Genomic DNA, 16843 nt, shown 5'->3' with positions numbered 1-16843 from the left:
AGATCTATTGATTTTCTACAATGACTAGTTGATACATGTTCCTTCTCAAGATGGGTTTTATTTCCTACAATTTTGTGATAACATGTACTGATTCACTGTCCCTAGAAGACTTACATATATTTAGCTCACTCACAATTTAGCCTTCATTACTCTATTAACAAATTCACAGATTTCCATTCACTCCCAAACATTTTCCCCAGAAAGTATCTGTTGATACCACCAATAATGAAATGAATGCACTTCAGATTCATCCATGATATGACCTTTCCATCTCTTTCACCCCAGAATCCATCTTATCACAAGACATCAGAACCTACCTTTAAGTTACTGTATTATAGGCTTATAATATCTAATACATATCTTTTTTCTATATTATATAACATAGAATTATAATACATAATACAGTAGGCAATATATACCAAAACTTTTTTTTGTAGCTTTTAAAGGTGATATAAAGCAAGTTAAAATCATGTCATCCGAAAGATTATATTAGTTTTTATAGGACTGCATGCAGCTGTAACTTAGAATCATAGAATAGTTAGGGCTTGACAGAACCTTAAGATCATCCAGTTCCAACCTCCCTGGCATGGGCAGGCACACCTCACACTAAACCATGTCACCCAAGGCTCTGCCCAACTTCCTGTAAGTAAGCTCTTTCCTGGACAAATATGTTGCATTGTATCATTTTTTAAAGACAAATTACAAAAGTAAGATCAGGACTATCCATATAATTTTTTTAAAAAACTTTTAATGAGGAGCTCCATAACATGCTGGAAGAGCTTTTTTTCCTGATTGAAAGAATCCCCTTAAGCAACAACCTATTCCACAACACTCGGAGAGCAGCCAAGCTACCTCAAATGGGCAAGCCATCAACTCCACACCCCCCATTATTAATGTTCCCTAACCAATCAACTTGCTATATTAATAACAGTGTTCTTCATCATTCTTCTGTTTTTATACTTGCCTTTAAATCCCTCCCATTCTACCTCTCTGACAGTTTTTTTTCTTCCACACTAATTATCGAAACACCTTACCACACATCCCTGCACTGCTCTTGAAATTTTGCCCAATTTCAAGCCTCTCCTTCAAACTCACATCTTACCATAAACTGTATTAGGGATCAGCCAACAACAGCTTGTTTGAAGAACAAATGGAAGTAGTGATTAAGAAAAACTATCAAGTGTTTAGCAACTTTGCACGCTTAATGACTTCTCTCTGCTTCTACTCTCTTATGCTACAAACTCTTTAGGAATGCTTCAGTGTGCTTGTTGTGTATATATGACCAATGCTTCTTGGCAGCCCTACTACATATTATGTAACTATATAAAAATGTACCTGCACTTTCTGACACAAGTTACTGCTTCTTTGAAGTAAATCACCTTTGAGACATTGGCAGCTGTATAGCAAGGAGAGAAGACAGTTAAAAGAAGAAATGGTGACAGAAGAGCTATATATTTAATATATAAAACTTCTACTGGAATTCAGCAATTTTAAATACACTCCTACTTCAAGAAGGTTTTTACTATAATGCACATAGCCTTAACGTCTCTGAATTGGCTACAAGTCCTTTTTAACTAGTCCTAACCAAAGCAAAGACATCATCTTCAAAAAAACCTGGAATAAAACCTCCATGGATGATTTAAGAGGAACTTTAACTTCAACACAGCATCTGGTACTGCCTTTCTACCAAATCAAACTGCAATTTACTGCCTTATAATGTATATACATTAGGCCATTTCCTTTATGGCTCCACTTCACACAGAAGCAGTAACTGAAGGAAATAATGGAGTGCCCAACAAGTGGGAAAGTAATTGCTCAACAAGCGTGGAACAAGAGAGAGTCAGTTGCACACCATGCACATGTGGCAGCTCTTCAGAGCCCAGCCCTGCAGCATAACAGAAGGCTGGTGTTACAGAACAAGCCCACTGTGGGAACTCTGCCAACCAACAGCCAGGAGTGCTTGTCCATCTAAATCCTTGGGTCCTTAAGGATTAGGGGTCAGGAAACAATTCCTTCCAATAGCACCAGCCCCTGCCTGTACCTGCCAGTCATTAGCCAAGCACAGATGGAAGACTGTTCAGGTCAAATCCTAGTCTTACACAGCACCCAAAGAACTGTATTAAAAGGGTGCTTAGGTGGTACCACATTGGTGGTGGTGCCAGACTGCAGAAGTGCCAGTTCAGACGTCCTGATGTTAAGGGAAATACTGGAATACCTTGTGTGAAGACCATCTTACAGGGTTAGCTGGGGTTTTTTTTCTCTAGATATTCTCAGAGTCACTCCACTTCTTTTGAATTTATTAAGTCTCCTATTACTCATAAACACAAAATAGAAGACAAACACAAGAGCTATAAAGTTATCACGTTCAGGATGCTACACAATTGCAGTTTAGCCCTTTCTGCACATTCAGTCATAGCTACATCACCTCCCAGTTACAAGCTTCTCATTGTCAGGAGTCCTAGTTTCACTCAGTAACCTAATGTTGAAAGGCTCAGTTGAACAATCAAGCAGAGTTCAGAGTCTATCCATACCTTATTCCTTGAGCACTCTGCATAAATGCAACAGAAAAGCCTTGAAAAAAGTTATGGTGCTTATCTTGGTGCATATAAGGCTCCAGAAACACTGAGTTATTTTTCATCAAGCAAATCCAGAAAACATATTAAATCTTAAATGAAATTGTGACAATTTAGGTATTAGCTTTGGGCTTGAGAAATTTACACACCAGGTCTCCCAGTGCAGCTACATTCTTGAGCACATTAGTGTCACTCCAGGAAAACTGCTTAGCAAGTAAAGCACAGAACTAGAAATCACCTGGTTAAAGACTGGTTTATTATTTCTCCAGTAACACCAAGAAAACCTATGCCAAAAATATCAATAGAAACCTATTATCTGAGGGAAATTCAAAGACCTCAGCCATAAGACAGTCATTTGATTCATTTGATGCTGTAATGAGATTAAAAAGAAAATTAATCTCTCTCAAAAAGAGTATTTGGAACTACCTACAGCTTCTCTTGGAAAGATATCTGCATTCATGAAGACTAGTGCCTTGCTTTTAAAATGACAACTTTTACTGCATTGTTTGAACACAATTCACAAAACTCAAGTCTGGATTCAGCCTGCAAGCAAAGTGTCAAATTAAAGTTGTCACCTTGCTCTTCATACTCCTTACAGTAAGAAGGTGACAGAAAATATTAAGAGAAATTATTTACCACTTCTGTACACTGTGTCAAGTCATCCAATGTGGACTACAGGCATACTGCCATCTACCAGAGTGAGGCTGAGTTTAAGTTATTGAAGAAACCTTACTCTGTCAATTGCCTGACCTTTCTTACACCCTTTCCATCCTTAAAAAATTTATAGAAAATGCAATAACAGCTAAATGTTAGCCTGAGTTATTTGGCCTTCCAAACCAGAAAGTATAACATCCATGGATAACTGCTATTTCCAAGTATATAAATAAATAGTTTGGGGGGTTTTGTTGTTGTTTGGTTTTTTTTTTTTTAATTATCACAAGAACAGACATCATCTACACCATCAGATCTTTTATATGAAACTGATATACAACAGAAAAAAAAAGCTTAGGTGATTTTTGTTCTAGGCAAGGCTGGACAGGGTCTTGAGCAACCTGATCTAGTAGGACATGTCCCTGCCCACGGCAGGGTGGTTGACGCTAGATGATCTTAAGGTCCTTCCCAACCCAAACCATTCTGTGTATCTATGATTTTTTTTTTTTTAATGTCTGCTCTGGGTAACATTGCAATCCTTCAATGCAAACAAAGAAGCATCAAAGAATGGTTTGGGTTGGAAGGGACCACAGCTTAAGAATTCATCAGTATTTCTTGTCCACTTCTAAGTCCAAGCATTTCCTGCAGAAACTTAAGATATAAATAATAATTTAAATGTGGTATTGCTCTCATCTGCAAAGTGCAAAATAACAAGCATTGCAACACTACAAAATTATTACACCTCTTTAAGAAAAAACATTACTTTTTATGATTTCTTAAGTAGACCACAATGAATATGTCCTACTCTATTCAACAGCACTGCAATAGCACTGAGATCAGGCTGCTTATCTGTATTTACTACTGATTCACCACTTTCTAAAACTAGGTCTTTCAAAAAAAGTTCTGGCATTAACCCCAAATCAGGAAAAAATTCCCATATTGTTTTATATTAATGTCAGATTTTCCCTAAAACCTGAGTTCCCAGAGCTTAGACATGAGAAAATGAGTGTGCAATCAAATCTACATACCAGAAAACTGATGGCTACAGTAACAAGTATATTAAGTCTGTATACTGGGCAAAGGTTCTCTTACGGTTACAGTCATTTGACCTTTAGCCAGCTCTTAATGCCCCAGCCAACCCTCTAAAGATGGAGATTTGCAGCAGCTTCTTGTCTGAAATAAGCCATGAAAAGATTCTTCTGAACCCACTGTACAAGCATTCATTTAAAATGTCATGAATGTGCATGAAATCAGAGTGCTTCTAACAGCTTACTTTGCAGCTTCTGCTTAAATGCACTAACTCTGAACCACCAGAGAATAAAAGGACTCAAACCTTCCAGTCTGGCACTCATGGACCTAAAATATACACAAGCACCTCTTCACAGGTGTGTTTACCTAGTTTAAACCTTATTTAAATAGACTCTCGATGCACACACTTTCCACAAACACCTGCTTCTCCCACTGCAGTGCTGACTTGTACAAGGCAGTTGTATTTAGTAATTTTCTGTCCTAAAGCCATCCTACACTCCAGTAAGTAGTACTTCAATCATGAAAATCTTGGTTACTGACTCATCCGCCTCAATCAGAGCAAAGCATAAATTCTGCAATAAGGAGAACAACTACAGAAGTATCTGCTCTTACCTCTATATCATTCTGGAATGGTCTGAAGACTTCAACAGCCACAACAAGATTTAAGAAAACCCAATCCTCATCAGATCGTAAAAAAGCAAGCCTATAATTAACTCATATTTCCAGCCATTTGTGGTTATAAAACCTCTCCCTAGTGAGCTCAAGAGCATCCTAAGTTGAAAACACTTATGAAAAGACAATGCTCAATTATCACTGGATGTCCAAAAGAAGCTTCCTTTTGTTGACCTGAATCCATAAGAAAATTGATGAAATGAACAAATATTTCAATATGCGGACACATTTCCTAGATACCCAGCTAACTTTCAAATTAAACCAAATGGAAGTTGTGGTGACAGTGACCCTAGATACAAACTTGTACCAAAAGTAACAATTCCATCAGTTTTAAAATACCCTTTGCAGATGTAGTCATATTTCAGTTTTGTATGCATGGACAAAGCCTGATAGTCACTGCTTCCATATGGTCGTAACTCAGGGCACCAATTTTCATTTTTTCTAAGCACTGGAAATACAAGACACCACATCCAACTTAGGTTTATGGTGCTTACCTCAGTACAAGCATTCAGATGTTAAATTTATCTTAGAGTAACTTATGCATCACCCCACAATGACAGAAGCTTTACTTTTCCTTTCCTTTCTGTTTTTCAGGCAACTACTATTAATAATAATTAAAATATACGCAGCCCATAAAAGTGTACAAATGGCCTACAGTAAACCAAATGACAGCAGATAAGAGAAGACATGCTGTTCATTTTCAAATCACTGAATTGCTTTCATAAATCTATACAAAATTGCCGTAGAAATTAAGTTTCTGTGTTGGAACTTTAAAGTGCAACTTTATTCCATTTAATTCAGGTACAATTAGCTAGGTATGCTGAACTGCAGGAGTGAAGTTACCCTTACGACAATCACAGGATTGTCTGCACTGTGCAACAGCATCTTCTCCAGATGCTTCCCTGAAGAGCCTATTTAGACATTACAACGGGATGGTATGGGATACCATTACTTAGCTGCAAGCAAGCTTTTACTATTTTGGCAATCAAATAAAAAACTTAGTTACTCTTGAGGAGCAGTACCTTGTAATGTGGCTTTTCAGCTGCTGGAGGTATTCGGTGCATCTTTATACCCTGGACCAGGGTATTTCAGCATCACAGGCATGACAGAGTTAATACCCACTAGCTCAGAGGAGAACAAAAGGTACTCCACTGCAACATGCCTAACATTTACATTGCCTCTCTTTGCTCATTAAACAGGTTTTGGTTAAATAATGAACAAACTGTATTACAGACTCCGATGAGAATTCCAAAATTATAAATCAACTGGTAAAGCCCAGAGGAGAATGAAGGGAGTGGGAGGGAAGGAAGGATAATATTGACTAATATAAAGGGCGCAGCTTGACAGTGGATATTCCTGCCACACCTGATCAAACATGCTCCATGGGGGAGGGGAAGGGAGGGAGAGAGCAAGAGGGGAGATGGGACAAGGCAGCCTGAAATTTGCATCCGGAACAGATTAAAATGGGTTCTTGGGGGATTGAGAAAATACATAATATATATTACTATAAATGCAAAATTGTACTAAAAGCTAACTCAAATGTCAAAGATTACAGCTTGAATAAATTTAAATATAAAAGCAATGTGTTTCCATGAGCTAATGAAAGAGACATGAAAGGAAGGTCTAGGCAAAAAAATACCCCCAAAACCACCCACAAAAAACCCTTCATTGCCTGGAAGATGAGGCAGAAGACTGTATTATTCAAAGTATTGCTTGGGAACAGTTCATGTCTAAAACTGAATAAATAAATAAATAAATAAATAAATAAATGAAAAACAGAGCATAGCAACAATGTCCTATCTCAAGACCCTAGTCAGTAAACAGCAGTCACTGAAGCTGAAATTGCCTGTTTAAAATAACCCAGTGTAGTCAAACCAATGCACTATCATCATCACATATGAGCAATTATTATCTCAGCATGAACCACACTTACATGATGACTAATACAGGGAGTCTTGGATCTCTCCCAGTACATTAAACTTTGCCTTCTCTAATACAAGGAGATACTGGGTTTGCATTTTTCCCCCAACAAGTCAACAGCACATTGTATCTATCTACTCCAGATAAATGGCCAGTCCCTGACATTTACTCATACTGCATCTATTTGAGCATCCTGCCATTCCCTGCTCTTGTTGACGAGAAGTAGTATTTGCAATAATGACAAACAACTTCAGGAGTCTTATATTAAGGAAAATTTTATCTCAAGGAAGGGAGACAAGGAATATTTTGTCCCAAAACACTTTTGGTGACTGCATATCCTACATAAGATGAATGAGCTTACAACACTCCACAAATCCAGCCTGTCATGTAGTCTGCGTATAACATACAGAACAAAGATACCATCCAGAAATGTAAGGTGTTCCTTAAGATGTCATGACCTGACAGAAGAGTCCTTCTCACAGCCAAAGGAAGTTCACCTGGCAAAGCAAACCAAAGAACTGTACTTACAGGCAGCCACAAAAAGAGGAAGGAATAAGGGCTTAGAACTGGTACATCTCCTCAGCACCTTTCATCAGTACCTGGAAGCAGCACCATTGTACTTCTAGGGAACATAATTTCTATGGGATTCCAGGCTCAATGCCAACACAAGAATAGGCATGCTTTGCAATTAGAAATGCATAAAGTCCACTCAGACTTAGGTTCAGTGCAGCTCTGAACACTCACTGTAAGGGACCAGAAGTAAAACTTATTTTCAAATATTACAATCAGTAAGACAAATCCTGAGAAGAAACAGATGAATGCCATATACATAGAGCTCAGAATTAGCCTTATTTCCAGATTCTCAACATACACTTAAACAATCACTCCTGAAATTACAAAAAGAGAAAACATGTGAGGAAAGGGGAAAATGATTAAGGAGAAAAAAAACTGCTCTGAATACACATCACAGCCTTGTGTTCTACTGAAATCAATACAGATTTCCAGTTCCTTTCAGTGCAACTGATCACAAAGTAAGCCTTTCACTTCAAGATTCAAAAGACCTAAGTGAAAAGTGAAGCCTGTGTTTCACTTATTACTGGTAACACATGATGAAAACCAACAAACTGAAGAATGCAAGGAGAAAACAGATAATGGGAGGCTACTTTCTAAGCAGATTTTCCCCACTATTCACAGATTAGAAAACATAAAGCACAGAAAGACTGTATAATAATACACCAGATTGCATATATCACTACAAGCTTCAGTGTATTAAAGAAGCTTGCATATTTATACTTGTGCACACACACACAAAATATGTATATATACACATATGCACACATACATGTATTTCTCCAGACAATGGCAGCAGTTGTATTTGTGTAATAGCTCACAATTGTACTATTTGTCTAAAAGTATATACATATTTTTTCTTGTTATTCAGTATTTGACTGCTGGATACTAAGACTAAAAAGTACATGTGTACATGTATTGTCACATACACTAGCAGGTATACATACCTGCTGATTTCTGTATAAGCTTACCTGTTATATTATTCAGAACTTCTTTTAAGTAGCTAAAGCTGTGCAGCAGGGGATCCCTTTCTTCATCCTATAGGTTATATATAGAAAGTCATTAACGAGGCAAACACATTTCTGAAGACAAATCTTAATATCGGGTCTGTAAAGACCCATTCATATTAACAGGGCTGAGTTTATCACTGTCAGCATGTTTAGTCCATCAAAATCAAGAGAAGCATTTTTATTTTCCTGCTAGTGCTCCCCAATGTCATACAGCTCAAATGTCAAAGCATAGGTTCAAGACCGAGCATTCCAATTTGGTTTTATTGTCCTTAGAAGTATTTCTGATTAGCCTTCCACTGTTCAATAAATTTCAGAGCAAATCTAACTCATACCATATTGAAATGGCTCATCTGGATTTGCTATAATGTTAATCTATGCAGATTGTAATGGGAACAGAAATGCAATGACATTTGGTGCCATTAAAATAACTTGAAGGAAAAAAAAAATCACAGTGCAAAATTTATATGAATAGCTGCATCCTTTAGCCTTAGTCCATCTTTACAATATTAAAATAAGGAGAAGCAGCAGTTTCCCCAAGCTGTGCACATCTGCAGCCACACCTACTGGGTGGCAGTGAGCTCTAATGAAGAAAAGTCTGTTAGAACAAGGGCACTGTCCTTTGCCAAACTGAAACCACTAGTGCTGGATGACAGCCATCTGCTATTCATGTGACATTCTGAAGCACACCACAGATGCAGTTCACCACATGCACACATTTACACTATAGAAGCTATAAACTAACCGATGCAACATTAAACTTGGAAACACTGTATTAATGGCTTTTAACAAAACAGGTTTGCAACTATTAACAGGTTTCAGTAAGGAATACAGCTAGCAGTCACAAAGCAGAGCTAAAGATACTATGCCATATGAAAAATTAATATATACCCTACATATAATGACTTCCTCAATTTTTACTTCATGACTTTCATGATAAAGACTGTCTTCACTAAGAGAACACTCAAGATATATAAAAACACTGGGCTAGATAAAATAACATTATATATTCAAAACCTCTGGTATAGCAGGCAATAAAAGTCTAAATGAGATGATTCCCACTGGACTACAATGAAGGGTCTTCTGTTTACTTATGGGGTATACAGGCAGATTTCCAGCTTTGTACCTCTTACAGTTGCTGGCACACAAGAAACCAAAATTGCTTGGCATGAAACAATGTAGAAAGTTATTCCAGCTTTACTTATAAAGTACTGTAACAAATGCTAAAAAATAATTAGGTCCTTTCCTAAAATCAGGTGGTCTCTGTTACAGCATGAAGAGCTAGCAGTAATTCAGGGTAACTTACCAGATGTGTGTGAGTGCTCCATCGAGCATTCCGCTTTATGGCTCCCACCACTGCGTTGATTTCACCTTGTACAATGTAAATGTTCTTATCTACCATCCTGACAATTCTGAAAATAAAAGTAACTCAAATTAATCTTCAGCCCTTCAGAATCATTCTCTTGCTCCAAAGAAACACCAACTTGGCCCTAGTCAAGCAGGAGGCCTGCAGCAATGCAAGAAACTCTTTCAAATCTTTTTTTTTGTGCATGCAGACAACTACAGTTATTTTGTCAAAAGGAAAACAAAAGAAAGGCGCTTTTCCACAGTGTGTTTTCAAGACCATGAGAAAAGACAGTTAGTTATATCAGGGCATCTGTGAAGCAAGAGACAACTTTGCCAAGGCACATTCCTCAGTTTTTTTCTACACTATGTAAGCTCACAGAAAGATAAAATGCTAGGGTACCAGGACACACACCCATGACAATGCAATCACACGCACATCTCCAGCAACATGCAGAGTCCTGCAGCTCTACACAGAACACAAAGCCAATCCTGTGCTCTGTTAAACAAGCATCAGTGGCTTACCACAGCAAAGCTCTTCTGGACTTTAAACTTTGACAAAATAATTTATAACAGATGTTGATTTCACACTTCATGAAAAAACCTTTCAAAAATATGAGTAAGCCCTCCACAAAAAAATAAGCAAAACTAGAGACAAAACTGGACAGAACACAGGGAGAAAAAGTGAGAAAGCTGGTGGCAGAAATTTGTTCTTATGTAGCCTCAGGTTTTACAGGGAAAAATTTAAACTGATGTACCCAGAGAAAGAGGCAGAAGAGGCAAAAACTATTATACAAGCAAGAAATATTTGTAACGGTCTGAGAAAAAGAAAGAGTGGATTACTGTAGGAACCTTCTCTCTATACTAGCTGTAGCCCAGACACAGACAAGCATGAAGAAATAAGAATGGAGGGGAATGAACAGACACAACTTTATAAAAAATAAACAGGACACATAAAGAGGCTGGAGAGTCAGATTATACCACATCTGCAATTGAGAGCGATTTAGTGAAACAGTAGCCAAGTAATGAGACTTTTACAGAAGATATGAGAAGGAAACGAGGACTCCAGCTTGAAATCACAACAGGCCATCCATAGGGAAGCAAAAGACTGAAAGATGAAACATTGATCACAACTTTTGAAATCAGACAGGCTCATGTAAAGGACTCAATTGGGAAGAGGGAGTGGAGGGTAATAAAACACAGAGAATACAAGAATTTTTACTCAGGTAGCAAAAGCAAAGCTGGAAGGAAAGAGTTTTTGTGTATTACTCCAGAGCTCAGAAACACCACCACAGAAATTTCAGAACATACATCCTGAATCTATCAGGCTTTGTGTTAATTAACATGTTTGAATTATTAAATCACTCCAAATATATAAATATCCTGAGTGAGGCTAATTTGCTTCAGGACCCTGTAAACAGTGGAAATGAAGCAAAATATTATTAAAAAAAAAAAAACAAAACACCTCAATCTCAAGGCAGAGCATCAGATTGGTTGTTTTAGCTTTTTACATGTTCGCAATAGGTAAAACTGTTTCTATCTTCATTAGATTATTGATAACAGTATTCCTAAGTGTCACACAGTTAATCTGGGGTAAAGACAGAAGTGTTTTCTAATATAGCAAATGACAGACCAGATCAATAGATTAGCTCATGCACTACCATATGACTCAGAAAAACAAATAGTTCAGCCAAGTAGCTTGCTTGCACCCTGAAGAACAAAGGTTTATAACCTCCCTCCACAGCTGTATATAACAGAACCACAGATATTCCTCCTACGTATGTGTCTGATGTTTGTGATGTTCCCATCCTCAACGGTAACTTATTCCATATATTGACTACATTAGAACACCCTTGCTAAGAGTTTTTTCTACTTCAGTATGTTGTCTTTGGTTTTCTACAAGGCATTAATGAGAGATTTTCTCCTCTACATAAAATTCCTCACTTACTTATTTCTTCTTTCAGCAATTCCAACATTTTCCACATTTCTATACAGGCAGTTTGAGGGATCAAAACTCTGGGCTACACAAGTACTTTGGGGGAAATACTTCATACATTCAAATTTGTCAAAACTCAAGTTTTTCCTGTCTTTACCATTACAAAACAATATTGAGCATGTAACCTTTGTGGTGCCATTCCAGGCATTTAGTAAACTGGCATGGAAACAAAGACTCCCCCAACCTGATTTGGGAGAGCATATGAATACCAGACATACATATTGCATGCCCTGCACATACAAAGATACTCAATAATCTTGCCAATATTTAAGGTGATGCCAAAGCTTAAATGCTATTCTGCATACTACTGAGTCTGCTTGTAGGGCTCCTATTTCTTTCCCTCTAGTCTTAACCTAAAAGAACCAAGACAGAAGTTTGTTAAACTCAATCCTTCTTGAATGTAGGAGACTTACAATGATCAGCAGTTCCTAAACCTGGTGCTATCTCCAAACAGCAAAGTATGAAGACAACAGACATAAACCTCCAACACACACCTTTTCTTTTTAATCTGCTGGGAAACTGAACATTCTGATCCTTTCAAGCAAGGATGCAAAAGATCCATGTTGCTTGGCAAGGCTCTCCTGACATTAAAATTCTGCAAAAGTTAAGGGTTTTTTTTGCAGTTATATAATTTCATGTTAACTATTTGAGAAGCCTTGGTGAGAATGCACTCTTTTCCTCACTGCAGACTCCATTAAATGTAACTTTATTCAAAAACACTTAAAAAAAAAAGAAAATCACTTTATAGATGCCAAAAAAAATTACCTGTCCAATGCAACTGAAATAATCTATTGTGCTGGAGACACTAATTCATTTTCAGATCTTTAAGCACGGGGTGTGGGTGGAAATCCTACTTTACATTTAAGCTTGCAGTTAGCCAAGCAATAGCATACACACAATCCAAAGTAAACCACAGCCAAACAGCTTCATTCACACAAAGAACTTTTGCAACTATATGCTGGAGAAGGAAACAGAAAATAATTAACAGCCAGTGGGGAGGGAAGGCATAAAACTCTTTTCAGAGATGTACCTTGTAAGCTAAAGCCACCAAAAGCACCATCAATTTCTGTGAAAGTTTATTTCAGACAATAGAAATAGTTTCTCTAAACTCCACATTTCCTAAAGCCTACCCTTTATAAGCTATCAGGTAATTTCGGTATGCATTATTTCAACTCTTATCTTAATTGCTAAAACCAACTGGTCACACTTTAGAGCTCAGTATAGATGTACTGAAGGATATACTGAAAAAAGTTTCAAGATTGAAATGAATGCTCCAAAGCTACACAGAGAAAGTTATGAGATTTACCAGACCAACACCAAACAATCAGTTTGGTTTGTGCAAGCATGGTAGTAGTAGTCAAGTAAAACCACTAACTGCTTGCTCAATATACAAAAAAATATTGCTGACATGAATTCAGGCTTAACATTATAAAAGGTATGGTCTGAAAAGTGGGATATTGTGTAAGTGTTGGTTGGAGAGATTAACAGAACTACCAATGCTGAAGATTAGTAAAAAAAAAAAAAAACCCTAATCAAGCCATGATTTCAACACCTCTTGATGTCTTCAGATCAAAACTGGATACATTTCGTGAGAGCACTCTTTAAATCAAACACAAGATAGTGGATACAGAAACAACTAGAGTAAGTTTTGTGGTCTAGAATTACACAGAAAAACCAGGGAAGTTACCCAATAGATTTCAAATGCGTTTCAGCTCCTTATCTTTTCATTTAGTCCTACATAAACTCCTGTTTCTTTTTCATGATAGGTTCATAATCTGCAGACCAGTCCTCAGATGTTGCTCCTGTGCAGAACTTCAACAAGCAAAATGGCAGCTCCAAACCAAGGCTACACAGCTGCTCAACCCATCTGAGAAACAGGAAAGCTGTCAGCTCTCAGAGCCTCACTGCTAACAAGACTGGGAACACTATCAGTGGAAAAAGCCTAAGCGTCTCATAAAAGAAGAAAATCTTCAAAGCCTTCTCAAAGCTTCAGCAATGTTCTATGCTCAGTAATCACTTTTCTCAGACTCCTGAAATAGTATCAGATGTGAAGTCATCATATAAAAGCACCGGTGAAATTTTACGTCAGCAAATGTTCTCTCCCACATGCATCCACTGCTCAACCCTAGAACACACTACTGCAAAACATCTCAGTGCCTATGAACCCAAATTTTTCCTATGCATTACCATAAGAAGTCTCGGGTATACTCTTAGGAAACAATCCCTCCCTTGCAAGTAAATGTCTGCAACTCTTCTGGAAACAAGCAAGAGTTAGCATCAGAAGTGACAAAGTCTGGCGGACTTCCATCAAGTCACTTCTCCCCATCACTAACTTTCACCTTCAGCTACGGAAACTGACTCAAACCTGGTGAAATGCTCCAATAAATAGCAATAATAAACAACAACATAATCACTACATATGCAAGAAAGGTAGTACTTCAAAGTAAGCCTTCTGTTGACCTAAATTTGCACTGTTTATGATAATGCATAAATAGTCTCTAACCTAGATTTGGCCACTAAAGTCCCAATATAATACATGCTATTAAAACAGAAACATAACACCCTTTAGTCCATGAATCACAAACAATTCCTGCCTAACTCAGAGCTGGCTAGGTTATCCAGAAGCCCAGCTGGCAACAAAAAAGCTCCTTTGTGTGCCTCTAAACTGCATGCAGAAGGTACGCGAATCTCTACCAGGAAACTTTACTTGCCTGAGTTTTTCATGTAATAACTACTCTGCAATAAATATCACTGGCAGAAAAAGTTCAGAGAAGTCAGCATGTTTCTCTAAATGCTAGTTCCTAATGCCTAGACAAAAATAATAGGAAAGTAATAATTTATAATTATGCACAGTCCAGCAATGCCAAAATTCTGAGCAGTGACAAACACTCCTTAAAAAAGGTAAGCAGCAGTAACATGACAGCAGTGGCACATCAGAAAGGAAGGTGGTACAGGCTTCTCCTCAAGCCTCCACATGTAGCTGCAACGAGATGGGGCCTGGGAACCAAGAAGAGAAGGTAGCTCCATTTATCTGTCAAAACTGCAGAATAAAAATGAAACCTAAGGGAAATAGGAGAGGGGTAATTTCTGTCTTCCGATTACTTCACACTATCTCAACCAAGAAACATGGTACCAGCTGCATTCATAACGTACGCCCGAAGTCAGCTCCGAGCCTTCCTCCTGCAGCAGCCAAGCAGCTGGCTGCATGCCGGGAGAAGTCTCCGTTTCCACCGGTATTTAAGCAAGGCAACTTGGCACACAGTAAGTGGGTGGGTGCCTGTGCCACGACTCCGCTCCGAGTCGCGACACCTGCAGCTTCCCGCCCTGTGGGGCACCCGGGACAGGCCACCACGCGCGTAGCGTCGCGTCACGTCAGGCCCGGGCCTGGAGGGGCGGCTGCCAATTCCCCCCACTCCCGCCCGCCGCCGCCGCCGAAGAGGCTGCCCCGGCACCCTGCCGCCCCCGGAGCTGCCTGGGCTCCGTTCACGCCCCTCGCCGGCCCCGCACCGTTTCCCCGTCGCTGCCTGCCTCCCACCCCCCTCCGCGTCGCGACAGTATCGCGACAGATACTCGCCGCCCGGCACTGACCCCCGCATCCAAAATGGCGGCGCCTGTTCACCCGCGGCGACGGCCTCTTCACATATCGGTCAAGAGGGCAGCGCCGCTAGCGGGAGGGCTGAGCCCTCCCTCTGTCCGCCCCCCGGCCCTCCCGGTGGCGGCGGGAGGCGGCGGCTGTCCCGGCGAGGCCTCCGAGAGTGGGGTCCTCCCGGGCACGGGCAAGCGAAACCGGCTCCGAACCACTCTCACTGACGTGGAAACAGGCACACCGCAACCCGCTGCCTGGTTACTGTGCCGACGGACAGCCCGCGGAGCCAACCCGCACACGATGCGGCCGGCAGTTCCCGACGGTGCCCAATGGGACCACGGCTGAAACCGGAGGAGGCGGGCCCTCTAGTGACAAGCGGAAGAAAGCCAATGAGAGGAGAGAGGGTAGAACTAGCAGAGCCGCTGGCCAACCGCGGAGGAGTACTGCTGCCGCGGGGTGCAGCAGGGGTGCTTGGGTGGAACCCGACGGAAGGCTTGCCCTCGGAAGCACTGTGGGCTGGGTCGGACGCTCGCTCCGCGGCCAGTGGGTTCTCCCGGGGGCCCCGTTCGAGAAGAGTCGCTCCAGTGTGCGGGACTGCCCGTGGCCTGGCGCCTCGGCCTAGTCCCGGCCCATTGACGAGCTGACGAGCGCGTGTGACCGCAGAAGAGCTCTTCCGGCGCGTGGCTGCGGGTCTTCCCAGTGGAGGAACTCAGGGAATGAAGGGACACAGGGCTTGTACAGTAGTGCTTGGGCGAGTCACGTCTTAGCGTGGTGAAGCAGGGGCTGCAGCAGTGGCTCTCCTCCGTGATTTGCCAGTATTTCCAGCTTGTTCTATGGCATCTCCCAGCTTCTTGTTTGGAGCTGGCTGGGAGGTGGTACTCAGCAAACGGCCTGTTTCCTCCTGGACACCTCCCTTGTGTCACATTTTTGCTGTTTCCATTGGTGGAACTGCTGCCCTGGACCAGTGGGCAGGCAGGAAAGTTCAGATGGACCAAACACAGCATGCAGCTATTAAGAGAGTGCACATAACAGCGTTCAGAAGAGCACACACAGCTTTTCCTTCCTCTGCAGTCCTGCTTGCCTGGTGACTTTCCTCAGTCCTGAACACCACTGATTTTCTTGGACTGGGCCACAAGCCATGTGCTATGGTCTTAGCTCATCCATCCCAGCTAGCCTGGGTGCCACAGCTTCAGTTGCACTTTGAAGCCAGTTTATTGACCAACGCTTTGCAGCAAGAGCAATCACAGCTTTGCAAACATACAGCATCTAGCACAATGAATTCTTGGTGCTGGTCTAAGCTTCTCTGCCATTTTCTGAGGCTATGCTCCAGTGTCGGTGCACTGTATGTAGTTCAATAGCACTCATCTGCAGGGGTCACTCTGCTTACTTAAGCTTCTGCCATTGAACTTGGGGGAGAGGACAGGGCTAGCATCTGCAGCCAGGTCAGCCTGGGGATCTGTTGTGGCAGGTGTTAAGAGTGACCAAAGCAGCAGCT

General features: G+C 40.5%; 1 protein-coding gene across 3 annotated transcripts in view; it reads right to left on the bottom strand.

The window, feature by feature from the left end:
• The window catches only part of GBF1 (golgi brefeldin A resistant guanine nucleotide exchange factor 1), a 109195-nt gene extending 93612 nt beyond the window's left edge, over positions 1 to 15583 (bottom strand). For all 3 annotated transcript variants that reach the window (XM_031053065.2, XM_031053067.2, XM_031053066.2), the window contains exons 1-3: positions 15351 to 15583; positions 9729 to 9834; positions 8387 to 8453 (exon numbers count right to left, since the gene is read on the bottom strand). In XM_031053065.2, the coding sequence (XP_030908925.1) occupies positions 8387 to 8453; positions 9729 to 9834; positions 15351 to 15358 (181 nt within the window). In that variant the 5' untranslated portion in view covers positions 15359 to 15583. The remainder of the gene's footprint in view (positions 1 to 8386; positions 8454 to 9728; positions 9835 to 15350) is intronic.
• Positions 15584 to 16843: the final 1260 nt, after the last annotated feature.

The sequence above is a fragment of the Melopsittacus undulatus genome, chromosome 4 (assembly GCF_012275295.1).
Source record: "Melopsittacus undulatus isolate bMelUnd1 chromosome 4, bMelUnd1.mat.Z, whole genome shotgun sequence".
Lineage (NCBI taxonomy): Eukaryota > Metazoa > Chordata > Aves > Psittaciformes > Psittaculidae > Melopsittacus > Melopsittacus undulatus.
The sequence above is the reverse complement of the archived record's forward strand: the minus strand, read 5'-3'. Positions and strand labels throughout refer to the sequence as shown.